The 25,046-nt window shown below is 62.2% G+C and overlaps 1 protein-coding gene across 4 annotated transcripts; it reads right to left on the bottom strand.

Annotated features, from left to right (window-relative positions):
- Nucleotides 1–4,424: 4,424 nt before the first annotated feature.
- Nucleotides 4,425–23,808, bottom strand: TOLLIP (toll interacting protein). 4 transcript variants are annotated; one of them, XM_027090685.1, is made up of 6 exons: nucleotides 23,646–23,808; nucleotides 14,627–14,776; nucleotides 10,858–11,040; nucleotides 9,998–10,150; nucleotides 9,256–9,346; nucleotides 4,425–6,442 (listed from the first exon to the last, which is right to left on the bottom strand). In XM_027090685.1, the coding sequence occupies exons 1-6, from the start codon at nucleotides 23,676–23,678 to the stop codon at nucleotides 6,231–6,233; spliced, it is 822 nt and encodes a 273-aa protein (XP_026946486.1). In that variant the 5' UTR covers nucleotides 23,679–23,808; the 3' UTR covers nucleotides 4,425–6,230. The 4 variants fall into 4 exon arrangements, with proteins under 4 accessions (XP_026946486.1, XP_026946485.1, XP_026946488.1 ...); XM_027090684.1 differs by lacking the exon at nucleotides 23,646–23,808 and adding an exon at nucleotides 15,248–15,916; XM_027090686.1 differs by lacking the exons at nucleotides 4,425–6,442; nucleotides 23,646–23,808 and adding exons at nucleotides 7,798–9,149; nucleotides 15,248–18,409.
- Between the last annotated feature and the right edge of the window lie 1,238 nt (nucleotides 23,809–25,046).

The following is a 25,046-nucleotide window of genomic DNA, read 5'->3' as shown; positions in this document are numbered from 1 at the left end:
TCAGGGCGGACGCCAGGCGCCCTCATCCTCTGCTTGGTGTCGTGGCCTGGACCCCGCATGGGCTTCTGCAGCTTGAGTGGACCCAGCTCTGCCGCCAGGCTCACTGGGGGCAGCTCCTGTGCGATGCGTGAAGGGCCGAGGGCGTGGGGCCCGGGCAGGTCACAGACGTTTCCAGAACTCCGCCAGTGCTCTTTACGAGACAACTCATCCTAGCTCCATCCTAGGAAGGGTGTGGAGGGTGCCTGGCACGGATCTTCCTGCTGTCCGGGTACCCGGAGGTCACGTCCTCACTCACCCTCCAATCTGCTCCCTCGCTGAACCCAGACCACGTTGGTTTCCCAGCCTGTCTGGGGCCTGAGAGCAGAGCTGTGGAAGCAGGGGGCACGGAGCTCTGCGGGGGGCCCAGGGCTCAGCCTGGCCGCCGAGCGGTCCGTCCACAGCTCCAGCTCAGCAGAGCCCCTCCCAGACCAAGGCCCCAGCCGGGCCCTCCTCCAGGACGCCCCTCGGCCAGCACCGGACGCGTCCCCCTGCGCTGGTGTGAAGTCCACACGCTCTGTCCATCCTGCCCTGATGTCCACAGGAATAACAGCGGGCCAGCTGTATGTCAGAAAGAAAACAGCTCTTCCACACTAATAACCCTTGCACTGCAATTTTTGTAATTTTTCACTTTTCCATTTTGTCCTAAATGAGGTTTATTGCTTTAATCTTGGCAGTACCTAACAGTTAATAGACACTGAGGATAATTACCTTAGTGACAACGTTACAAATGGCTGAATGAGCGTCTTGTTATCACTGGGTTTAACGCGTTTCGCAGTGACACCCGCGCTCGGGGAACCGCGTGTTTCTCACTAGACTGACGTGTTAGCACAGAAAGCTTTCCAGCAAGACCGCCATTGACATGCTCGTCCCAAGCAGCCCCGCGCTCTGCTTCGCTGTGCTGGCTTGTCTCCCGCCCTCCGCCCTCGGGGTGATGGGGACACAGCTCCGCTGAGTGCTAGGGGACTACGGCCCTGGACACGGGGCTCTGCCTCCAGAACAAGTCAAACATCGAACTGGGCTGCAGCCTTTGCTTCCACAAAGGTTGCTTTTCAGAAATCAACAGTTCCAAGGGATGTTCTGAACATTACTTCTGAAAATAAAAATGGAAGAGAGAACGATAATAAACCGCTCTCCTTGTCGGCACAGGGAAGACGGCCCCGAAGGCCCAGACTCTGCGCTCTGGGAGCCCCGTGAACCCGGAAGCCCAGCCCAGGGAGGTCCTGCCACCCTTGGGGCCATGGCGGGGAGGGGGACCGGCCAAGCTCAGAATCCCTCCTGCATTTGTTCGTCCAACAAGTGCTGACCGAGCCCTGCTGTGCAGGCAGAAGCCCGTGCTTGACCGCCCAGCATCCCAGCAGGATGGACACCAAGCAGAGGAAAGGGAACGGGTACGTCTGGATGACCCAATCGAGAGGGGCTGGGTGTGGGGAGGGCGGGGAGTTGCCAGAGAGGCTGGGAAGCTGCCCCGCTAGCCATGGGAGCAGGTGGAGGTCAGGAGCCTTGCAGGGGGACGGGAGGCTCGGCAGGAGGCCTCCCTGAGCTCCTGGCTCCTGGGTCTTCCCTTTGCAGGGCTGGCCGGGACATGGGTGAGGATCCGGGCCTTGTGCCGTCTCCCTAGTGCTCAGGAGACGTGGGAACCCAGACGAAGGACCAGAGCCGCTGCCAGGGTGCTCGGCCCACCCATTAGAGTCTCCAGACTTCCTGGTGGGAAGTGAGGGGCCTCCTGGGCCGGCTGGGGACAAGCAGTCATCCTGCAGCCTGAGGGGGGGGCCCTGAGCACCGGGCCCGGAGCTCAACATAAAGGCAGCAGCACCTGCCACCCCAGGAAGCCCCGAGAGGAAGGGAGCCTGGACCCGCGATGGCCGTCCTCGGAGCCCCCATGGCTGCGGGGCCCGCCCACTCCTCGCTGCCCATGACTGAGCGGGTGTCAGCGTGGAGGCTGGGACAGCGTGGGCCCACTGCAGCTGCAGGCACTGGGAAAGCATCTTGGAGCCTGACAAGCTCTGGACCCAGTCGGGGGGCTGGCTGTGGCCCAGGAGCAGATTCACCATGCTGCCGGGCGGGCTCTTGGAAATTCGGAACCGACCGCGGTCCGCGTTGGGTGGAGAGCCCAGGAGGGCCCTCGCAGTGGCTGAGGAAGGGATGTGGAGGCTAAGAAGGGCCGCGGGGACACTGCACAGGTGAGAGGGCGCCTGCACAGCCGAGAGCCAGCGCGGGTGACCTCTGCGGTGACCTCTGCGGTGACCTCTGCGGTGCGGCTGAGGACAGCAGATGCCGTTACGGGGCTGGCTCCCCAGCAGCAGAGTGATGGGGTGGGGGCTGAGGCCCCACAGGAGCAGAGGGGTCAGAGGCAACCGGACGCCCTGAGCAGCGGCTACCTGCGGTGATGGGGGCAAGCTGGACGGGCCGCTGACAGCCTGCGGACTCAGAACAGAACCAAGTGACAGCACAGACAGCTGTCGGCCTCCTCGTGGGGGCCACGGCCCCTCGCCCAAGGTCCAGACCTGCTCGGTCCTCAGACCAGAACCATCGGCCGGAGGAGAGGCTGGGCTCCCTCGGGAGAGCCCCAAGGCACCAGGGCAAGTGGACAGGGCGGTGGTCCCTACCCCCTCCCAGAGGGGCTCACGGCATTCACCCCCAGGGCAGAGGGGCCACCACTGACCGCAGGGGCCCAAAGCAACACCAAGGCTCCTTTAAAACTGGGGCTTATGGGGCCACTCAGCTTCCCACTGGTCATTTCCCCAGCCCTGGAACGTGCAACTGGGATGGACACCGGCAGAACGCCACTGATTCCTCTGCCGTCTGGGACGGGCTGGCCGAGAGGAGGGCCATGTCTGACCTCCGACATGAAAGACACAAGTGTCGCCGCCACCACCACGGCCCGGTACCCACTGCCCGGCGCCTGCACACCCAGCCCGCACCCGGCTGCGGATGGACGTCCACGCGAGGAGTGGCGGGCCCCTGAGACGTGGGCAGGCTGCATACCTGGGCCATGTCCGCGTCCCCCGTCCCCAGCTCCACCCGCTGACCCCAAAGTAACACCCCCGCCCACGCCCAGCTCAGCATCAGGCCTGTTTCACACACTCGATGCACAGCTACCTCGTGTTCCCTGGGGTTCACAGGATTCCCGACCGGAGGCACCAACCGTCCCCCCACCTCCTCTGGGCCCCGCGTGCAGTGGGTTTCTTCAGCCCCCGCTGGACCACCATCCCTCAGCAACGTCCCATCTGGCAAAAGCCTGCCCACCAAGGGGCCGTATCTGCATTTCCAACAGTTCTATCTGTTCTTCTCCATTTCTGGGTGGGTATTTTTAACTCTCTTGGTCTTTGCATTTTATTCTGTTTCCACGACACTGCAGGTCATCACGTGCTGCTCCAGGGGAGGCTGGCGGCTGGGATGGGTGGGGTCCCGCTCGCCTGCATCTGAGCTGGCGCCCCGGGACCGACACTGGCTCCTCCAGAAATGAGCTGCTGCTTCCACCAAGCGGCTTTCTCACCTGGAGCTCCCCGGGCTGCAGGTGGTGTAGACATGGGCCCGCGGTGGGGAGGGTTCCCCCCTCCCTCTGTGGGCCGAGTCCCCTCCTCAGCCAGCACTTCAACGAGCCAGGGCCGCGCCTCCCGGCGCCTCCCGGCGGCTCACGCCCCACACGCAGGGCCGAGCGCCCGGGACACACGAGCGCTGAGTGTACCCTACCCTCTGCATCGTGTCCCTGGTGCCCGGGCCCCGCCCGCACACAACTCCTCTCGGCCTTGGGCACAAGCTCTCACTGTGACACTGACCCGGGGCAGGAGGGCACCTGAGAAAACTGTCGGGGGATAATGGGGGCGGGGGGGGCGTACCTGAAGGCAGTGGGTCCCCTCCCTCCCACCCCCAATCCCCAGCTGCACGACATCCTCAGCGGGGCCAGTGCCCGCTGACTCAGGGCTGGGCCAGCCCCACCCCTGTGTGCTCCAGGGCCGCGGGGCCCAGCACCCGAGCCGGACCCTGCACTCGGGGTATGGCTCCGAGGCGGGCGTCGTGGGCCCTCTTAGAAGGGGAGACACATTGTGGCCCATGTTCGGTTCCTACTCCCGGGTCGGGACGGCCTGGAGAATTACAAACAGGACAACAAAGGAACGAGAGGCCGGTGCTTCGGGAACCAGGAGAGGAGGACAGCGTCTGCGGCCTGTCCTCCACAACCCAACCAGAAAACCAGACCCACGCTGCATGGAAACATTTCCGGCTCCCAGTCAGAATGCAGCCTGTGCCCTGCTCTGCCTGCACTTACGAGTCCTGTAACTAGTTTGCTGGTGAGTTTACTGCGACTGCTGTCAACCTGCTTGTTACGAGCCGAGTTAGATCAGAACAAAAATGGTCAACTCTCCTTGGAGAACTTGACTTCTCTATTTTACACAGACCATTTATTAAATTAGAAGGCTGAAAAGTAAAAACGTATCTTACAATCAAGGAGGAATCTGGACCCTGGACCCCAACAGAATGATCAGAAACGCAAAGCTCTGAGGACCGTTTCTGCCAACACTGGCAGGGCGCCTGCTGGAAACGCCTCTCTCCTCACCAGCACAGAGCGGCAGCCAGCTGCACGGTGCCCCGGCCCCGGGCGCCCGAGCCAGACGGCCCCCACCCCACCCCCAGGGGCTGCCTGGATGGGGAGTGCAGACATGAACGCGAAGCCGGGGCAGGAAGGGCGTCTGACTTAACGAAGGCCTCACAGGCATGACCTTCCTCTGACCTAGTAAAGAAGCATCCATGGAAAAGGACCATGAGAGCTGGCAGGTCTGGGGCCGCCCTGAAGCTAAGACTCCCGTGAACGGAGGCCCGGGCGGGGCGGCTGGGGCAGCGCGGGGTCACCTGGGGCTGGGGGCCCGGCCTGTGTGGAGCTGCGCTGAGTGTGGTCAGGTCACCGCCCAACAGTCTAGGGCTGCAGCCGAGGAACCATCGCTCTCAAGCATCTGAGAAGAGCCTGCGGCAAAGGCACAAGTGGTCCGAACCCACCAACCAACGCAGGTCTCCCCGAGCCGGGGCCACCGTGCACGCCTGGGGGAGACAGAAAGCGGCACTGCACTTAACCTACATGGAGGGAAGGGCTGCAGCCTGAGTCCTCCTAACTTCCTCGGGCTGGCCTTCCACTGACGTCCACACGGTTGGGATCCACCTCTATGTCCAAAGGCTGGGCAATGACTCCAAAGACAGAGCGGTGACTGCGACTTACCGCGGACCGCAGTGGCCACAGCCAGTGCGTCACTTCGGAGACACCATTCAGATTCGATTTCCACGGGGCATCACCCAGCCTGTCCCCATCCTCTCTGTCCGCGGCCGGAGCCAGGGCCAGGGTAGCATCCACACGGCAGGGCGCCTCCTGCCTCTTGGGAAGACCTGCCAGCACTGACGGTCACCAGACTGCCCTCTCTGTCGCCCAAACTGACCCACAGGCCTGGGCCCAACCTAGTCTCCCTAAATTAACATCGGCAGTAAAAGCCAGGAGTTCCTAAATGCCCTTTAATAAGCAAATACAAGACTGGATCTGTTTCTTACACCCCAGTTTTAGTTCTGTTGCCAGAGTGCATCCCGGGGGGAGCGGTGACCCTTCGGGACAGCATCACACAGAGGCGGGTGAAACAGCAGGAGAGATTGAGGGCCCAGGGCTCGGGCCAGGGCTCCCGACGCCACGCCCAGACCTGGCTGCTCTGCACTCAGGCTGAGCTCTGCAGCCGAGGCTGGACGGGGGTGAGCAGCCCACGAACACCACCAAGGGGAGGAGACAAGTTTTCAGCTGAAACTTCTAAGTGACCCCAAACCCGCTGTCAGTGGGTTCTGTGTGCCTTGCGTTAATGGGCCTACCCGATCAGGTCGCGTCACCGCAGGCCACCAATCAAACCAGAGAAGGCTCGGCGCGAAGGCCCTGGTGGGGGCAGCTGCTCCCAGGAGAGCCTCCCGGGACGGCGGGAAGGCGGGCGCGCACACGGGACACGGCCCTCCGACCAATGCGGGAGAGGCCCCCCCACCCGCCGCGACCACGTCGAGAACGGCTGCAGGAACCGAAAACCACATGCATCCCGAACAAGGGTGTGGACTGGGCTACACAGACGTCCGAGGAAGGGGCTACGCAGGGTGCGTTCACGGGGATCTGCTGGGGACGGTGCTCCTGGGAGCTGGGCGGGCAGGCGGGCAGGCGGGCTGGCAGCAGGGCACATCTAGGACTCCTCGCCCATCTGCAGCAGGGAGTTGATGGCCGCATCCTTGCTGCCCCGCTGGGCCTCCAGCACAGAGCGGATCACCTCCCGGTCCATGTTGGGGAACATGTCCTGGATGGCCTTCAGGTCCTCCTCGCTGCAGCGGGGCTGGGCGCTCACGGCTGGGGGCAGGGCCACAGGCACCATGCCGGGGCTGCACACGGCGGGCATCCCTGAGAGCAGGAGACAGGGGTCAGGGAAAGCAGCACCTCCGACGCGCGGGCTAGCCGCCCTGGGGGTCGGCCCCCCAGATCTCGTCTCCCAGCGTGACCTCAGAAACTGGCCAGACACTCGTGAGAAACCAGGGGCGAGCAGCCCCCCGCCACTCGGTCCCCGGCATCTCACATGAGCCCACTTCACAGCGGGGTGGCAGGGGCAAAAACAAGCCTAAGAACGTGTGCATTTACACCACAGGGGTCAATTCTCATCCATCAAAGGCCACAAAACAGTTCCCTCCACCTGAGAACGAAACAGCAAACCCAGTCTACGCTCCTTTGCCCCAACACCTGAGACTTTCACGCCGTTTCCTCTGTCACACATTCCAGAACAGACTTTCCCAGCTTGGCACTCACATCACAATCAGACACTGACGAGGAAAGAAAACTCACCCAGCGCGTGCCCAGCACGTGCCCAGCCTTCCCCGTGACAGCAGACAACCCACGAGGCGAGGTGCTCACGAGCACTGCCGCGCCGGGGCCTGTGCGCTCGAGCAGAGGCCCTGGGGCCCCGGACACCCAGCCCCGCCAGCTACACGTGGGGCTCCTGGTATCACTCCCTCACACCAGCCACGTCCCCTCACTCCCTTGTTAGACACAGGTGACAACTGAGAACCTCACGGCATCTCAACTGCTGGAAGGTTCAGTCCGAGCACCTGGTGCCACTGGACCCCAAGACAAAGCTTTGACTCCTTGTCCTGAGATGGTCTCGTGGGGGAACCCAGACAAACGTAAGGAAGGAGAGTGTTAACAGAGGCTCCACGCCTAACCGAGTGCAGAGCCTAGTTAAACACCTCTCTGAAAAGTAGAAACGGATTTAAAATCATTAGTTCTGGGACTTCCCTGGTGGCACGCTGGTTAAGAATCCGCTTGCAGGGCTTCCCTGGTGGCGCAGTGGTTAAGAATCCGCCTGCCAATGCAGGGGACACGGGTTCGAGCCCTGGTCGAACATGCCACAGAGCAACTGAGCCCGTGTGTCACAAATACTGAGCCTGCGCTCTAGAGCCTGCGAGCCACAACTACTGAAGCCCGCGCACAGCAACAAAGACCCAACTCAGCCATAAATTAATTAATTAAAAAAAAAAAAAAAAAGAATCCGCTTGGCAATGCAGGAGACGCGGATTCGGGCTCTAGTCGAGAACTAAGATCCCACATGCCGCGGGGCAGCTAAGCCTGTGCGCCACAATTGTTGAGCCCGGGGGCCACAACTACTGAAGCCCGTGCGCCTAGAGCCCATGCTCCACAACAAGAGAAGCCACTGCAATGAGAAGCCCACGCACCACAACCAAGAGTAGCCCCCGTTCGCTGCAACTAGAGAAAGCCTGCGTGCAGCAACGAAGACCCAATGCAGCCAAAAATAAATAAATAAATTTTAAAAATAAAATAAAATAAAATCATTAGTTCTGATAAACTCAAAAGCACAAACAATCCGCCGAACCAGGCTGGGAGCGCTGGACTGAGAAGTTTAGGACATGATTTCCTTTCCTGTCTGAAGTCAGAAGATCCTAAAGGCGGCTCAACGCCGTCCAAACCAAAACTGGCAGAAGGGCCGACAAGTGTTGAGATGAGGTCGCATCGGCTGCAGGTGCGCGACTGAGGCTGCGCTGGACACACATGGCTGCCTCCAGGGACAGAGGGGACGGGACGTGCTCCCAAGGCATCAGCAGAGCCCAGCCCCTCCGAGTCCCTCCTGGGCCAGCCGGGCCGAGCACCGGCCCACACCCCCCGCCCACCGGCCTTTAGTCCTGGCCGTCCTGAGAGGCGAGAGGTCGCTTGGGTCCCAGGCGGGCACTCAAACCTGGTGAGGCCAGGGCCCCCAGGTCATTCCATGAGCCCAGGAAGGTGCTCGCCCACCGCCTTTCAGAAACGGGGAGGGAAAGGGAACCCGGGACTGGGGATGGCTGACAGCTGCACTCCGCGAGCCCCCCGCCGTCCGCCCTGGCCTGGTTCGCATCCAGGCCACACCCCCACCGCCTGCATTTCTGGGAACAGTGGAGACAAGCTTTAGGGGGCCCCTGGCTCTCCTTAGGCCCCTTCCGCCAGGAGGGTCTTGGGTTGTAGCGTGGGAGGCAGGCGGTCCTAGGGCAATTAACTCGGGGCCCCACAGTCTTCACCTCGCTCTGGACGGAGTTTAGAGGATTTTGGGGACGTGGCCACCACCGTGCACACGGCATCCTCGGCGTCACTTGGTCTCTCCGGTGCCCCGAGCCTCCCGCCGCCCATGCACTGCCCGGGTTTTATGGTGGTTCACGTGGGGGGCGAGCTGAGCCCAGGACCCGTCACGGCCCCGGATGGGAGCCGATCACAGGCTGACGTGAAGGCTCAAAAATCCAAAGGCGGAAGAGCCACAGTCCAACTTGACTTTGCTGTGCTGTGCGAGCCGCGCGTTCAGAAAGGTTACCAGCGCGTAAGGTAAGAAGCTCGTAAAGGTAAAAAGATGGGAGAGAAACAGCAACGCTGGAGCCCGGGGTCCATCCACCCAACAGGAAGTGATCTTGTGCTGCGGTGATTCAAAATGCTTAGAAATCACATTTCAACATCTCCATAAATTTCAACTCACCTTCTCTGTGCCAACAGAGAAAAAACAAACCCTATTTCCTACACGTGCACGTAGCGTTCAAACGTAACAGTGGACCCCTGGTTTTGGGAGGCTCTCCGGGCATCCCTTGAAGACCAGGCCCAGACTCTAGCCCACACCCCGAACCCCCACGCGCCTCCCCGCTGCTCGAACACCCAAGGGCATGCGCCCGGGGAGGAGAAGCAGCACACACCTGTGATGGGCACGTAGCCGACGCCCTGCTGGTACACAGTGGGCATCAGGACCACGGGCTGAGGCGGCATCATCATGGCAGCCGGCAGTGACTGAAACACACCAAAGACAATCAGGGGTCAGAGAAGAACACAGCACACATCCGAACCTCATCACTCCCAGCCTCGCCAAAAGCGTCCTGGGAGGGACAGTGCAGGGCCTGGAGCCCAGTCACCGGGCCCAGGATCGAGGTGGGTCCAGCCAGGCCCTGCATCCCGTCCAGCATCATCAAGTCCCTGCCCACACCGACACCCCAAAGGCTCCTCTGCCGGAGGACTCGGGTAGAAGGTGGCATCAGGCCTGCTGAACCACGGCTGAGACGTGACCAACAGAGAACCCCGCTCAAGAAAGGAAACCTAAGCTTAAACTCCAGGGTCAAACCGCCTCTCTCTGTTTATAATTCTTTAGTTAAGTACAACGATGGCTTTCTGTCTACGTAGAAACGCCTGTTACAGAGGCACGATGGCATGTTCACGAGTAAACTCACTGATGTTGGGACCTGCTGTGAATCAGTCCAGCACCAGAAAGGGGGTGAGACAAGGTGCCAGAGGAGGCGGCCGTGAGGCTGGGCAGTCGGTCCCACCCGGGGCCCCTGCACCCCCTCCCCGCGTCCACATGCCAGAAACACCTGGGAGTAAGGGCGGGGATGCCGGTAAGCCCGGGAACGGCACCCCAGTGGCCATGGGCCCGCCGGCCGGCCTCACCGTGTAGGACAGGACCAGGTTGATCATGCCCTCCTTGTCGTCGCCCTGCCGCCCGCTCAGGCTGTACCATTCGTCCACGACCTTGCCCTGCCTCAGCGCCTCGGGGATTGTCACGTGCGTCCAGGCAATGCGGTCGTCCATGGAGAAGGCTCGCTGGGGGGGCGACGGGAGATGGCGGTGACCCCAGGGCTGCCCGGGAGGCCGCCCCACTCCCCCAGCCCTCCCGGCAGGGTGTGCGCGGCCCGGGGCCGCCCCGCTCTCTCCACCTCCTGTGAGCGCAGGGGGACGGAGGCTCCACCGGGCCCCTGCAGACGTGCGCCCCCCACAGACCACATGCTCCCCTCCACCCCAGGGCCCCAGAGGCGACGGGGCCGGGTGTGAGGGAGGACCCGGGAGGAAGGGAGGAAGGCAGAACCCTGGGGACTGTGGCCACTTCCCAGCCCCGCTGCCCACCCCCACCTCCCAGCCCCGTCAGCCGACCACAGGCGAGGGGGCAGCCGACGCGGCCTCAGGAGCGGTGGGACACGCCCAGGCAGGCCCTCGGAGGGCCAGGCTGAGTTAGAGCCCAGGGCACCCGACGGCCCAGCGACACTCGGGAGGTTCCTGCCACTCACGCCACCCAGCCACGGGCCCTGACCACGTCACACCTGAGCTGCGTACAGATAGCGGCTGCCTGACCTGCCTGGTCGGGTGACGCCCACACGCTGGACACAGGGTGGTGACGTGTCTGAATGCAAGTTCTAAAGACTCTGCAGGGGAAACGTGCTTTTCACTATGCTGGGGACACCAGGACACCTGTCACAAAGCCACAAGAAACCTGAAGTTCTGGAGCGGCTGAGTGGCCCCCGCGCGGCGCCCACCTCGTCAAAGATCTCCAGGTAGAAGGAGTCCACACCCGGGGGCACCGTGCACTGGATGACCTTATTCCAGCGCGGGTTCTTGGCGCCGTTGTGGGCTGTGGGCGTCTCGTACACCGCGTAGCCCAGGCGCAGTCGGCAGTACGGATCCATGCGGGTCATGCCGTAGTTCTTTGCCAACTTGGCCTGAAATAAAGCCGATGTATGAGACGGGGCAGCGGCTGTCACAGTGGAAGCCGCAGCTCAGCTAAGTGGGCTGCCCCTTCCACTCACGGCTTCCAGAGATTTCTGGGTGCCGACCCACCGGAACACGGCTGTAACTGAACCGTCAGCCCTCTGTATCCGTGGATTTAAGCAACCACAGATAAAAAATATTAGGAAAAAACATTCCAGAAAGTTCCAAAAAGCAAAACTTGAATTTGCCACACCAGCAACGAATTTTATAGCTTTACACTGTGTTACAACTGCACGCACACAGCATTTACCGTGTGTCAAGTGTTACGGGTAATCCAGTGATGACTCAGTACACGGGAGGATGTGTGTCGGGCACGTGCAAAACTGCACCGCTTTATATAAGGGACTTGGGCATCCTTGGATTGTGGTGTCTGTGGGGTCCCAGAACCAATCCCAGGGACGACCGTGCTCTGGGACCCAGGAGGGAGGAGAAAGTCCAGGCTGGGTCCAGTGTTTCTGCGATAAGGCACCCGGCGCCGTGCCTGACACTCAGGACACACCGGCTGCTGCTAGGCAGGGGCTGGATCCCCACCCAAAGGAGGAGGAGGGTGAAAAGGGCAGGCCGTCCCAGGACAGAGCCAAGAGCCACCGAGAAGAGAAGCAGGGGGACGGGGGCCACCCCGGAGAAGCAGGGCCCAGCCAAGGCCTTCCCTGCGCCCTCGGAGAGTGACTGTGCTGGCTCCCCGGCCCCGCTCCCGCGCAGGAGCCTTTCAGCAGTGACCATCCCTGCCCAGTGCTGCATGGGGGCCAGGGGTGCAGGCAACTCATCTTGGGCACCAGATGAGGCGGAGCCCACCCACATCTCACATAGGTCACGGGCCCACCTCAAGCCAGATGCGCTGCTCGGGACGGCTGGGATGCGTTTGTAGGCGCAAACGTGAACACCGATGAGCACATCAGGCTGTCGGTCGGGAAGTACTGACTCCCAGTGGATTATGGGCTTAAATGTAAAACCTAAAACTGTAAAACTTGCACAGGAAAAACCAGAAGTCTTTGTCATCTTTTAGGCAAGGTCAGCAAAAGCACGGCCCAGGAAGGACAGCTGGCGGCTTCCTGGGGACCGTGAGGAGGACAGAGCAGCCCCGTCTGCGGCATCAAGTCTGATCACAAACCCGTGTCCAGGACATAACTGACCCACAAACCTCAGCAATGAGAACACAACACGGTTGAAAAACAGGCAGAAGATCTGAAGAAGAAAAGCTCGACGCCAATTAGCACGTGAGAAGACGCTCCCCACCATCGGCCATCAGCGACACGCAAAGCAGAACCCCATGAGGCCACAAGGAGCTGCTGGACGGGCTCAGACCCAGCCCGCCGGGCCAAGCCGCCCACCCCCAGAGCGCAGGAGTCCCGCAGGCGGCTGGGAGAAGCCACGGTGTGGCAGTGCAGGGACCAGCCTGGCAGCTTCTCCAAAGCAGACTCCACCCAGCTCGGGAGTTGGGAGTCCACTCCGAAATGGGAACTCACGCTCACACAGAAGCCCGTGCTTCACAGCGGCCCGGGGCTGGGACCCCCTCCCTGCTGGGCAACAGACAGACACGGGAAGTGCCCCGGGGCCTGAGCTTGGTCAGCACTGCGGTCAAGGGCAGGCCCACCGACAGGCAGAGGGAACTATCTGTGTTGCTGGGGAAGCTCTCTTCATCACAGGGGTGGACAGGCTCGTCAGAGGTCATTGAAACACAGGCTAATTCAAATCAGTGCATTTTAACATATGTAAATCATATTCAGTAAGGTCGATTTTTTAAAAAACAGCAAAAAATTCCCCAAAGCCCTGCTGCCTGCACTGACACCCTCTCTCTTCTCCCCTCTGGAAGGCTCCGCACAAGCCCCTATTCTGTCTGCGAGCCTCCTTGCCCCCCCGCATCCCCCACTCTCGTGCCGACTTCCCCAGAGCTCTGGCCGGGGCTGCCCACGACCGCACGTCCCAGAGCCACCACCCCTCCGTGCAGGCCCAGCCTGAGCCCCTCAGGACGCCCGCCTTATGTCACTGCTGGACCTCTGCCCTGCAGTCCACAGTCTCCCGGCCTCGGCCCCCTGCCTTTAAAACATCCTCGACTTAACGTGTCCGACACCGAACCGCGAGTTTCCTTCCCGGCCTGTTCCTCCTGTAATTTCCCGCATTTTGGTCGAGGCTCCTCCATCCCCTGGGTGCTGGCAACAGGCCTTGGGGTCACATACCCGCCTGCCCCCACGTGGGTGCGCCCCGAAGTCGGCTGGTTCTCCCCCAGGAGCACCAAGCGCAGGGCCTTCCAGCCTCGCCCACATCTTCCCGACACAGACCCCGAGGGAGCCCTGAACTCCAGCTCAGGACAGGGTGCCCACTCAGAGCCGAGCCCCAAGGCCACAGGACCCCCAGCTGGCAGCACCAGGAGGGCCTGGCCCTGAAGCAGCCCCCGGCACAGGGTGGCGATTCCTGTTCATGCTGTACTTTCCACGATAACACCTGGGCCGCTCCACACCTGCCCCCCAAGCTCGCCATCGGCGCACCGCACCCCAGCCCTCAGGGCGACGCAGGCGTTTACTGCCGCCCTGCCCTGCCCTCCTCACCCGCTGACTTCCTGCTCCTCTGTCTGCAAGAGCAAACACGGATCGCACGGGCAATGTCTTCCCGAAAGCGCCCGGCAGAGGGCCTCAGCCCTCACACGCTGTTGTCTTCACTGTGAATTCACTAGAGCAGTTCTCAGGACGGCAGATTTTCCCCCCAAAACTCCTAGAAGCCGCCCTGGTATTTTCTGGAAAACACGTAGCAGCAAAGTCTGGCACGGGCCTGATTTTCGATAGCTTCAAGGCCGCTGTTTTGTCTCTGTCTATCCGCCAAGGCTTTTCCGGCTGAATAATCCGACGCTCGTGGCCTGAGCAAGGCCAGCGGCCCGTGAGTGCGGGAGGCGCCTTCCTTCTCCTGGACCCCGACTGGCCCCAAGGCCGTGCTCTGCTCACGGCTGCTGCCCTCTGCAGAGGCCCGTCTGCCACCGTGCTCTCCTCCTGCGCCCCCGGCACCACGAAGGGGACACGGAGGCCTGGCCTGCCCGCTTCCAAGTGGCTCCCCTGAGACATCGACTGGGCTGCGCTGTAGGCACACGAGTGTCTGAGGAAGGCCACCCCGAAGCTTACTGGGCACAACGACTCGCCAGGCACGGCCCTGGTGTCTGCTGCGGACAAATGGACAGATGGACAGATGTCTCTGCCTCCCGCGGCCTCACGCAGCCCGTCAGAGCAACGTGGCAGCGCCCTTTCTGTCCTGACAGCACACCTGGTTCTCCCGGGGGCCGGGATGACCGGGCAGCAGCCACACCGCCCCTTCCCCGGCACCGGCAGGGCGAGCGGCGCTCCGGACCCCTTCTCTAACTCTTCCCGGGGAAACCCGGGCGATCGTCAGTATCTTCACATCCATCGCTCTCCACGAGGTATGTGTTTCCAGAAAAACGGGATCAGAGGAAGCCCCATCCATCCACGTGGCAACATGCTATGACAGCGAAGGCCCCGCCCCGCCTGCTCCGGCCCCCTCCCCCCGCCCCCCCCCACAGGCGGCCACACCCACCTGCACCACGGTGATGCTGAGGCGGCCCACGGTGCCCAGCGCCCCTCCGTACTGCAGCTGCTGCGCAGCCTGTGCGTCCAGCTGGATCTGCTGCTGCTGCTGTGTGGGCGTGATGCGCAGGAAGTCCTGAGGCAGCTCCCCGATGTACACCTGCGGAGAGCACGGCGGTCAGGGCTGGGCGCCACCCGCCCACAGGACGAGGGTCCGCGGCGGCAAGATATCCACCCTGCGGACCCCTCCCAGGGCCTGCACTCTCGGCATCAGGATGCGCAGCAAACGGGGGGCTCTGTGGAGGCCCGAGTGCGTCTCCGCCCTGAAAGCAGGCCTCGCGTCCTCACTGGGCCTGGGGGCCTCACACGCTCTGGTCCACGTGTCCACGATCCCTTCCCCAGGACCAGGACCGCCGCAAGCAAGGCCTGTCCACCGTGAGCGCTGTTCACGGGGTGAAACCTGAAGCTTGGATGTCCAGTGACTTGGAAAGGCCTCTGTGCTGATACCCTCCAAACGTCTCCGCGAGAAACAACTTGCGTGCAAAAACGCCCCGGAGACCAAGAACCCAACAGATTAACCACCAGAAGCCCGGATACCTGGCCCTGGACAGGTGAAGTGATGGGGACACACCTGATGGGGACCACACTCAGGGACACACCTGAGTGTGGAGCCTGGTGGAGCCTGGGGGCTCCAAGAGTGAGGACTCCCAAGAAGACCGCAGGAGACCATGCACGGAGAGACGGCCCACAGCCAGACGGCCCGACCGCCTGTGTTCAGAGCCCTCGACAGCCGCACCGTTGCTCGCCCCCCGGGGGGGTGCGGGCCTGGAGGGGCCACAGTGCGAGCAGAGCCCAGGTGAACGGGAGGGAGCAGCCGCAGGACCCACGATGGAGGTCTGGCTGCTGGGGGGGAAACCGGGGCCACAGGCCCCCTCAGCCGCACAGGGGACGTCACAGACCCCAGCCGCGGGCCCTGAAGAACTGGATGGAAACGGAAAGGAAGACCCCAGCGTGTCACAGCGAGTTCTGGCAACTGCGCTCACAGCAGCCGCCAGGGACCACTTGACGTCCGGGCGCCGCACGACACGGGGGTCTCTGCTGCGCAGACCAGACGGCACCAGGCAGGGGCCCAGACAGCACCCCATCCACCTAGCTCACAGCGCCCCTGGGAGAGCACCTCCCCCAGCGAGCGCCCCCAGCGCCTTTCCTATCGAAGGTCCCTGGGAGGGTCTGGGCCTGGAGATCATGCGCTCCCACCAAGGCTGATGGAAGCGCACACAAGGGCGCTCGCTGGCTCCCAGCAGCCCGCACGCCGACTCTGCACCCAGGGGCCTAGCGCTCCCGCTGCTTCTGTCTAAAAGCAAGCCCCCCCCCCCCCCCCCCCCCCCGACCCTCTGTCTGGGAGCCAGCTCTGCGTCTCACACCTCCGCTGCATCAAGGGCCCAGCCCAGGGCAGGGGAGGGTGCCCCCGGAGGCTGCCCCCCAGAGGCCCCGGCGTTGCCAGGAGAGGAGCGCAGTGCCTTCCATTCCCTCCCCAGGGCATCGCAGGCCGCATTTCCTGGGCGCATAGTGCAGCCGAGTGGGTTCCAGGACAGGCCCTCGAAGGAAAGCGGGTGGTGACACCCCGTGGGCCACACCCCTCAGGAGGGCTGAGATGCCCAGGACACGCCAATCGTCAATTCCTGCCAGCGCCAAGACCAGGCCCCCGTGACCCCCCAAACGCACCCCATCCAGAGCCCCTCAGGCTCCTTGCCGTTTGCCCGGTACTCGTCTTACTGAAATGACTCTCCCAGGGGTCGCTGGCGCACAGACCACACCCCCGCCTGCTGGTCTGAGGAATGACTGCCCACCTCAGCGCCAAGGACCCCACAGGGAGCAGGCCGCAGGGGGACATTCAGTGGCGAGAGTGACAGGTCAGGAAAGGCCTCTCTGTTCCTTCACTGATCCTGTCTTGTCGGGAGCTCCTAGAGGTCATGAAACTAGAATGAAATGAAACTCCTGGGGGGTATGTTCCCTCTTTACTGTACTCATCTTGGTTCTGGGGTTCAGCACAGTCCACACAGGAGCCACGCGGGGACAGCGGGCCACGCTGAGGCCTTAAGGGAGGGGGACCAATCCCACGTGGTCAGAGCCTGTGAGGGGTGGGGGAGGGGGGATCACAGCCCAGGGAGGAGGAGCCTCCAGGTCTGCAGGGCCACCCGCCTGAAGGCACCCTGGGGACACCTGCCCTAGGCCCGCCCGCCAGAGACAACAGCAGGGGCGAGGCCCAGGGTGATGGCGGGTCAGGGCAGGGCATGTGGTGCTCAGCAGCCGGCGGCTGACGGCTGCCCCACCAGCCAACAGGCCCCGTCGCACAGCAGCCCCAGAGGCCTGCGGCAAGCAGTAGGCTGCACGCTCATCCCAGCGCCCCCCACCCCGACAGAGAGGCCCCGGGACGCGCCCGCTGAGGCCTAGGAGACACCTGCCAGTCACGGCACGGGCCACTGACGTTCTTCCATCAGTTCAGCATCTTCCCAAAGGAAGTTACAAGGAAAACTCCAACTGCCAGCCGACACCTGCAGCCACGGGGATGGGTCTCCACACGGGTCACCGCCCCCCACAGACACACACACCCTGCTCCTTCCTCAAGTCTCCAGCGCCTCCTGCCGATGACCTGGTTTCAGGAAACAGGAAAATAGGAAAAAGCCCAGAAGCAACAGGGAGGGAGGGCTGGCGCCGTGGGGGGCTCCCCAGAGGGTGCCACTTAGTCCCTCCCCCCTCGCCCCTCCCGCCACAGTCCTCTTCCAGGTTGCACTGCAAAAACCTCTGTGTCACCTCTCCTCCCCTATTCCTATCCCTCAGGCCTCCCCCAACTTTCTAAATGACCCAAACCTGGATAGGCCACTCAAGCCAGAACGTCTGGCTGTCCCAGCCCTGCCGGACACAAGCTCCGGACGCGGGGACTGAGACACGGCGTTAACTGAGCACGAGGACGCCGGAGGGTCAGCGAGAGAGACAACGCCACTGGCCCAAACGAGGACCAGACCACAATGCTGACAGGACAGCAGCGTCTTCCACGGGGCCTTGCCCAGGGATTCCGGAGCCTCTCACGCCAGCCCGGGGTCTGGGTGCGAGCGAGATGGATCACCCTGTCCACACCTGAGTAAAATGAAACAGCCAGTGACGGGCCAAGGGGCGCCGGGGCCGGGCATCGCACTGCAAGTCTTTCAACTTCACCGTATGTGCGGATTTTCACGCCAAATGCTGGGGGGAAATCACTGCTCCCGTGGCGCTCGTAGTTTAACAAAAGAAGACAACTGCTGAAAGTCGCAGCGCTGTACATAATCACAGGGTGAGCACCCCGGGGCAGGTGAACAGCCGGTGACGTAAGACGGTGTAGACGGCTGAGGCCACTTTGGGAGAAGACGCCACCTCAGCAGAGGCCTGAATGGCATGAAGGCGGCGGTCATGCAGAGCCTGGGAGGGCCCTGTGCACAGGCCTGGCCAGGAGCCCGCCAGGCAGATTGAGGCAGGGAGGTGGCTGGAGCAGAACAAGCAAGGGAGAGCAGGAGGGTGCAGCAGAGGACAGGAGTGTCGCACCAAGGCCACTGATGGGCTCTGACTCAGAGATGAGGAAGGGAGCAGGTGAGCAGCCAGGGCAGGTGAGCAGTCGGGGCAGGTGAGGAGCCGGGGCAGGTGAGCAGCCGGGGCAGGTGAGGTGCCGGGGCAGGTGAGGAGCCGGGGCAGGTGAGGTGCCGGGGCAGGTGAGCAGCCGGGGCAGGTGAGGTGCCGGGGCAGGTGAGGTGCCGGGGCAGGTGAGGTGCCGCGGCAGGGCACCTGGCCCGGGCGGGTGCCGGGGGGGGGGGGGGGGGGGTGGGACCAGTTGAAGGGGTGCGGTTGGTGTGGGTGAAGCAGCGGCTGAGAAGGAATCCGATGCTGGACCTGCTCGGAAGGCAGAGCCACAGGAGCGGCTGAGTGGGCAGGAGAGGCGAGGCCGCCCAAGGGGACGGGGAAGCCAGGGAGGGTTCCAGGGAAGGAAAGGGTGGGTCCGTGTGCGATGTTCTTGGGAGACAGGGAGCCGCTCAGGATGGTCAGCCTGGGGATGAGTGGGGTGGGCACTGACACCCCCCAAGACCCCCAAGGGAGCAAGACGGACAGAAAGGAGGAGCCGTGGAAGGAAACCCGTGTGAAGAACGCGACCCTAGGCAGTGAGAGGCCATCGCACCTGTGCCCACTGCCGCGGCCGTGCCCACAATGAACCCGCCAGACAAGCCGCTGCGGGGCCCCCGCCCGAGCCCCACCCCCACTCGGTCACCCCCGCACCTCGCAAAGCACAGGTGGCTTCCCGACCTGCAGGACCCTCTCACTGTCGGCTGAGGCAGCTGCCCCTCCTGGGCCCCCAGCCCCGCACCGCCATCATCCCACCCAGCTCCTGTCCAGCTGGTGGTGAAGCAGAATCACCAGAGGGAGGTGGGTGGAATGGGAGGTACACAGGCAGGACTGCAGGCGGGGAGCCCGAGGAGTTGGCCAGGTGTCTGAGAAACGACAAGTAACGCAGGGGCCGAGCAGCCCCCAGGCCGTATACGTGGGAGGGTACGGGCACAGAGCTGCTGGCCACAATGCCCAGATAGATGCCACAGACACCGACAGAGAGCAGAGCGGGGGAGCGGAAAGAGGGGCTGGGGGTGCTCTCAGATGCGGGAAGAGGCACAGGGCTGGAGCACACCAGCAGCTCAATGGCAGATGCCTCACAGGGACCTTCACGTCCCAAGAGAAGGAGCCTGTGCGCCCAGAATCCCAGACAGCAAACATACCTTTCAGGAACTAGAGAAAGCAGCACGTGTCTCAGTCCCTGTGAGCAAGCACCAGCTTATCAAGGTAACACTGCCCCTGGGAGGATGGGGAGAGGCCACCCGAGGCAGCAACCCATCAGGAGGAGGGCGGTTACAAGGGTTAACCTTGCAGCGCAAAGTCCGTACGTTAACATTTCCAGGACAACCCCAAAGAGAACAGAATGACAACGTGTGTTTTCCAAACCGGCAGAAACCAAAAAATGGAACTTAAAAAACTATATTTAATCAATCCAAAAGAAGGCAAGGAGAGAAAAAGAAACAAAAATAGACAAATAAAAGCACAAATGAAAGTGTTAGGAACAAAAAGTGTGTGTGTATAACCATACACATAAAACTATCTAACACATTCCAGCTAAAAAATGAAGAAGACAGACTTCAGGTTTGACTTTTTAACAATCCAGCTCCATGTTGCTGACAACAGACCAACCTGACACATGTTCTGAAAGATGTGGTCCAACAATGAAAACCCCATCAGGCAAACACTCCCTAAAAGAAAGCTGGCGTTGCCATGTGGCATCAGACCAAACGAGAAAGGCCTGTGCATGGCCAGCGGGGTCACCACACGCAAAAAGGTCCAACTCACAGGAAGACGGGGCCATCCTAAACCAGGATGCGCTCCTAACTCACCCTGAGAATCCAGAGCAGAGCTCACGGGGACACGGGCGATGGTCTAGACTCCAACAGTGCGGGTCCACAACTGTACCCGAAAAAGAGAAAGCCAAGCGCAGGCCTAAAAAGAAAAACAACTCCTTCCTCTGAACATTGGAAATGAAAGAGAAAGAACTAAGCAGCTGTCTTGCCTTTCCCATACAGACTGTATTTAAGGACAACCAGACAGCGTTCATCTATACAAACAGGTCCAGCTAATAAATGCAGAAGAAGTGACAAAATTCAAACATCAGGGGCTTCCCTGGTGGCGCAGCAGTTAAGAATCCGCCTGCCAATGCAGGGGACACGGGTTTGAGCCCTGGTCCGGGAAGATCCCACATGCCACGGAGCAACTAAGCCCGTGCCCCACAACTACTGAGCCAGCGCTCTAGAGCCCGCGAGCCACAACTACAGAGCCTGCATGCCACAACTACGGAAGCCCGCATACCTAGAGCCCGTGCTCCACAACAGAAGCCACCGCAATGAGAAGCCTGCGCACCGCAACGAAGAGTAGCCCCCGCTTGCCACAACTAGAGAAAGCCCGCTCGCAGCAACAAAGACCCAACGCAGCCAAAATAAATTAAAAAAAAAATTCAACTATCACCCTCTGCCACCCCCAGTGAAGTCAATTATCAATTCGTGCAAGGCTGATGAGAACCTGGACATCCCCGCCCACCCAGGCATCCAGACAGCTCACCCTCAGGCCTGACGAGGGAAAAGACATGAGAGGAAGGAGGGGCCACACTGATCAACCAGCATCTCCAATAGCAGGACAAGTGGTCCCTACTGGCCCCCTTTGGCCTGGACTCAATGGGACACACCACACATCGTAGCCTGTGACCAAGCCTTGGCCGCCGTCCCGTCGAGCTGACCGGCAGCACTGTGGTCAACAGTGGCGGGTCCCGCAAACCCCCCCTGACCCGAGTTCTACCTCAGAAGGCAGAGAGGCCCCCACACAGGTACTGCTGTGGGTGCCCATCGGGTGCTTTTTAGTAGTTCGTGGACCAGACAAAATCACAGCATGGAGAAGGTCTGTCAGAACAGAAACACCAGCACTGCTGAAAGCGGGCAGACAGCACAGGGCTGGGCATCCCTCGGTGGCCATTCAGGGAGGGACTCACCTGCAGACGCAAACACCACGTCTCCTGGAACTTAAGCAAATTCCTAGCCCCTCAGGCTCCCCTTCTCAGGGACAAAGGGAACCTCCCCAGACCCGTGGGACCCCCCCTTCTGCTTCCCATGCCCGAGGACTCTGCCTGTCCCTCCTTCACCACGAGCGGGAAGAGACAGTCAGACTTCAGAGTCAGCCCAAGCGAGCGTGAATCCAGGCCCTGGGAGCCCTGCTGAGTGACCCTGGGCCGAGGCTGAACCCCGTCCTGTGTGGGTAGGGCTGGGTCCCCCCGGCCGAGGGCGGACCCTCGGGAGAGCCGCCCAGCCAGGACCCGGCATGGGGAGCACCTGCCGGATGCCCCAGCTGGACTTGCAGCTTCTGCCACGAGCCACGCCGTCCCGCGGGGCCTCCACCGCACCACACACACGACAGCACGTGGGAGCTCCTTCAACGCCAAGTCCGTACACCCTGGCAAAGGAAGAGGTCTCCACCAGACCCCGAAAACCACAAAAGAAAGAGTTCTCCAAGTCTGATAACCGGCAAAAAAGCCTTTACGAGTACAGTTAACCCAGAGGGGGTGGGCCAGCGGGGAGATGTGGAAACGAGAGGATGTGTACCAGGCAAAAACCTTAGGGGGGAAAAAAAACCAGTAAAAAGTAAACAGTCCACTGTAGCAACCAGATCAAATGCAAGGCCAGATGCACCTGCACTGGCGGCCCCGCCCTCTGGCACAGACAGCCCTGCTCAGGACCCTTCCTGGCCTTGAAGCAGCAGCCCCCCATCTCCCAGACCCTGTCCCACTCTGCTTTCCATGCTCTCCCCTCCCACCACCCCACAGCTCCTGCTACCCCATCAAGTCTCCAGTCAGAGACCCTTGCCCCAACACCCTTACTCAGCCCGGCCCCGGCCCCGGCCCCGGCCCAGGCAGGCCACCGTTCACCCCAACTTGAATTCAGACCTCAGGGTCTGAGAGCGGATGCTCTGTGAGACCCTGATGGCAGGCGTCACCGTACGGTGCCACCCAAGATACCGAGAGCACCCACACCATCTGGGCAAGCCACACAGGCTCCAGGGCGCCCAAGACCCCTGAGCCCCCAGCAGCTCTGGCCCGGACCGAACCTTACTGCACGAGCACAGGTCATGGAGGGCAGCCCTCAAACACCTGCTGGTCTACGCATGGGGCCCACGACACACGGACAGAAGGCCCACGACCACTCGACAAGAGAACACGCCGGGAAGCACCGCACAGGGCCGGTCAGCCGGGTCATCGAGACCCCGACAGCACAGGCCCCAAGTCCGGACACCGTCCGCCGCCCTGGCCCAGTCACAGCCCTGTCACAGCACATGGCCGACGTCCCCCTTGGTGAGAGGAGGGGCCCACCTCCACCAAGCGCTCCCTGCGCCTGGCCCCGAGCCGGCTGTGCGTGTTTGCCTGTGGTTCCCAGCAGGCTGAGGACACGTGACGGGCCAGGAACGGGGCCGGGCCGCTTGCCCATTACGCCACCGCTCCCCTCCCGAGGGAGCCGCTAATTTGCTCCTTGTGCTGCTCTGATGAGCCACTTGCCCAGAAATGAGAACGTGTCGACAGACACTCGGCCTGCTGTGTAGCTCACTGGACGCAGTGCCGGTGAAGACGCGGAAACGCTGAGAAATCACTCTACTGACTCTGGGGCGTTTCCACACCCAGTCGGCTAGGAACTCCCATCAGGTCCCATTCAAACGCTCAGAACGAGCGTCTGTGCCCGGGGGGGTTTCTAACAAGCCCTGGTCTTCCTCAAACTCAGAAAAACGTTCTGTGGATTCTTCTCCAGTCGGGAGAAACACGAACAAGACTTGTCAAGCCCGACTCGAGGGTGAGGAGCCCCGGCAGCCGGGGGCTTACCCTCAGCAGCGGCTTTCTGAGACAAGGCACATCAGAGTGTCCACAGAGGAACCTTGTCCCGACTCAGAAGGACCCAGGTGTCCGCCTACCCTGCGTTTCAAGACGCTGTGATAAAAACCTCACTACTCGTGAGGACGCACCCCAACCCAGTCCGAACGCCCGGCTGGAGGCGAGTCTCCAGGAGCCGGCCTGAGCCCGTCTGGACTCGCTCGCCGGCAGCGACACAATAAGCTGGGCCAGAAGACAGGACGCGAGGGCTGCGCGGAAGGGCACCCAGCTCGCGGCTCCCAGACCCTCATTTGTCACTTAAGAAACCGAGGAACAGAGCCGGGCCTGGGAGCCTCCACCATCCAAGAGCCCGTCCAGGGTTCAGGGTGCTTCTCTGGGTGCCTCCTCCTCCCGAGGACCCACTGGGTGCGGGGCCTCCCCCAACCCGGGGACCCACCCGGTGCGGGGCCGCCCCCGTCCCGGAACTCCCTTCCGCTTGCCCGGAGCCCGGCGTCGGGCCCTCCCCTGCGCCCTGAGGCCGCGGAGCCCGCCCCCAGCCGGAGCCTACCGGCCCGCGCTGCGTGCTGACGGTGGTCGCCATGGTCTGGCCGGCCTCAGGCCTCGCCCTCCGAGGGGTGACGCGCCGGCGACCCTTCGCGCGGAACCGCGATCTAACTATTACCCCGCAAGGCCGCCGCCGCCACAGTCAGCTGACGGCCGGCCCCGCCCCCGCACTGCCCACTGCGCCGGCGCAGCGCCGCCCCGCCCTTTCCGGCGCCGGGCGCCTGCGCAGTCGCTCCCCGCCCCTCGGCCCCGCGAAATGGCTCCCGAGCCGGCAGTGTGCGCATGCGCGCCGGGCTGGCGGGGGTGGGTGGGGGCGGGCCGTGGGGCCGGGCCGCGGACTGTAGGTGCTGGTGCATCCGGCTGGACCCGCGGCCGGAGCGGGTCTGGGGCCCCGCCGCGCCTCGCCGAGTGATCGGAGTGACTCGGTGCGGCGGCCGCCCTCCGTGTGTGTCCGCGGTGAGGCCGCGCGCTGACCACTCCGCCCCTTGCTTCCCGCCGGCCCCTCGGCAGGGTCTTACCCGAGGCTGCTGGCCGAGCTTCCTCTGGAGACCACGGAGCTTTGCTGTTGTCCGTCCGAGGAGGAGGTGGAGAGGCCTGGCTTCCCCTAGGCCTGGTGTTCTGCTGTTGACACAAGCAGTTTCCCAGGCACTACGATCAGACAGGGCTGCTGACCACTCCAGTCACGGGTGGACCTCCTCCGCCACCCGAGCTGGGACACTGCTGCCACTTCCCATTACAGCTTCACCTTCTAGATGGGAGTTATTAAGAAGCTTCCAGACAGCATCCAATCCACAGCAAAACCCCGCTTCCTTAAACCCACCCCAGAACCACCTACAAAAGCCCCAATTCTATAAGGAGTCCTTTCTAATACCCTCTAAGTCCCCCGGTGCATCCCCCAGGTGTGTGGTCTCCTTAGCTGTAACCGGGAAGAATCCCAGCTTGTTGAGTTACAGGTGTGTTCCTGGTGGCCTGCCTGGAGGGCACTGACACACCCAAGGTGTGAACCGTCCTTTTCCTGTGTGTACTTCCCAGAGCCCTCAGAAGTAGCCAGCCCACTGCATAGTCTTTGTAACCCCGCATTTGCCATAGCGACTAAATATCTCATCCACTTGGCCACACATCTGTTTGCCCTCCACTTGCACCACATCCCATGCCACCATTGGTGATAATTTGAGGAACTGGGTTGCCCCTGGATGACACAGGCTCCTGGTACTCCATTTCCCCGGGCAAGGACTTTAGCCACATGCTCATCAAATATGCGTGCAACCCAATGCTAGCGTCCCATTTTGAGTCTGTTTTCTGGGGCCACTTCTGGTGGCAGTTATGGTATCAGTCATGGTCCCGGCGAGAAACAGATAGCATGCGCACAAGGATCACTGGAGGGATTTCAGCAAATCCCTCCAGT

Source organism: Aethalodelphis obliquidens, unplaced genomic scaffold (assembly GCF_003676395.1).
Source record: "Aethalodelphis obliquidens isolate GAN/ISIS:26980383/991018 unplaced genomic scaffold, ASM367639v1 scaffold69, whole genome shotgun sequence".
In the NCBI taxonomy this organism is placed as follows: Eukaryota; Metazoa; Chordata; class Mammalia; order Artiodactyla; family Delphinidae; genus Aethalodelphis; species Aethalodelphis obliquidens.
The sequence above is the reverse complement of the archived record's forward strand: the minus strand, read 5'-3'. Positions and strand labels throughout refer to the sequence as shown.

Excerpts from the sequence above, each read along its gene's own strand:
- TOLLIP (XM_027090684.1), bottom strand. The coding sequence starts at position 15,346 with ATGGTCTCCTGCGGTCTTCTTGGGAGTCCTCACTCTTGGAGCCCCCAG. Across the intron at positions 14,777-15,247 it reads CTGAGTGTGGTCCCCATCAG|GTGTACATCGGGGAGCTGCC; the intron begins GTGTGTCCCCAT and ends TGCTCTCCGCAG. Across the intron at positions 11,041-14,626 it reads TCAGCATCACCGTGGTGCAG|GCCAAGTTGGCAAAGAACTA; the intron begins GTGGGTGTGGCC and ends GCTTTATTTCAG.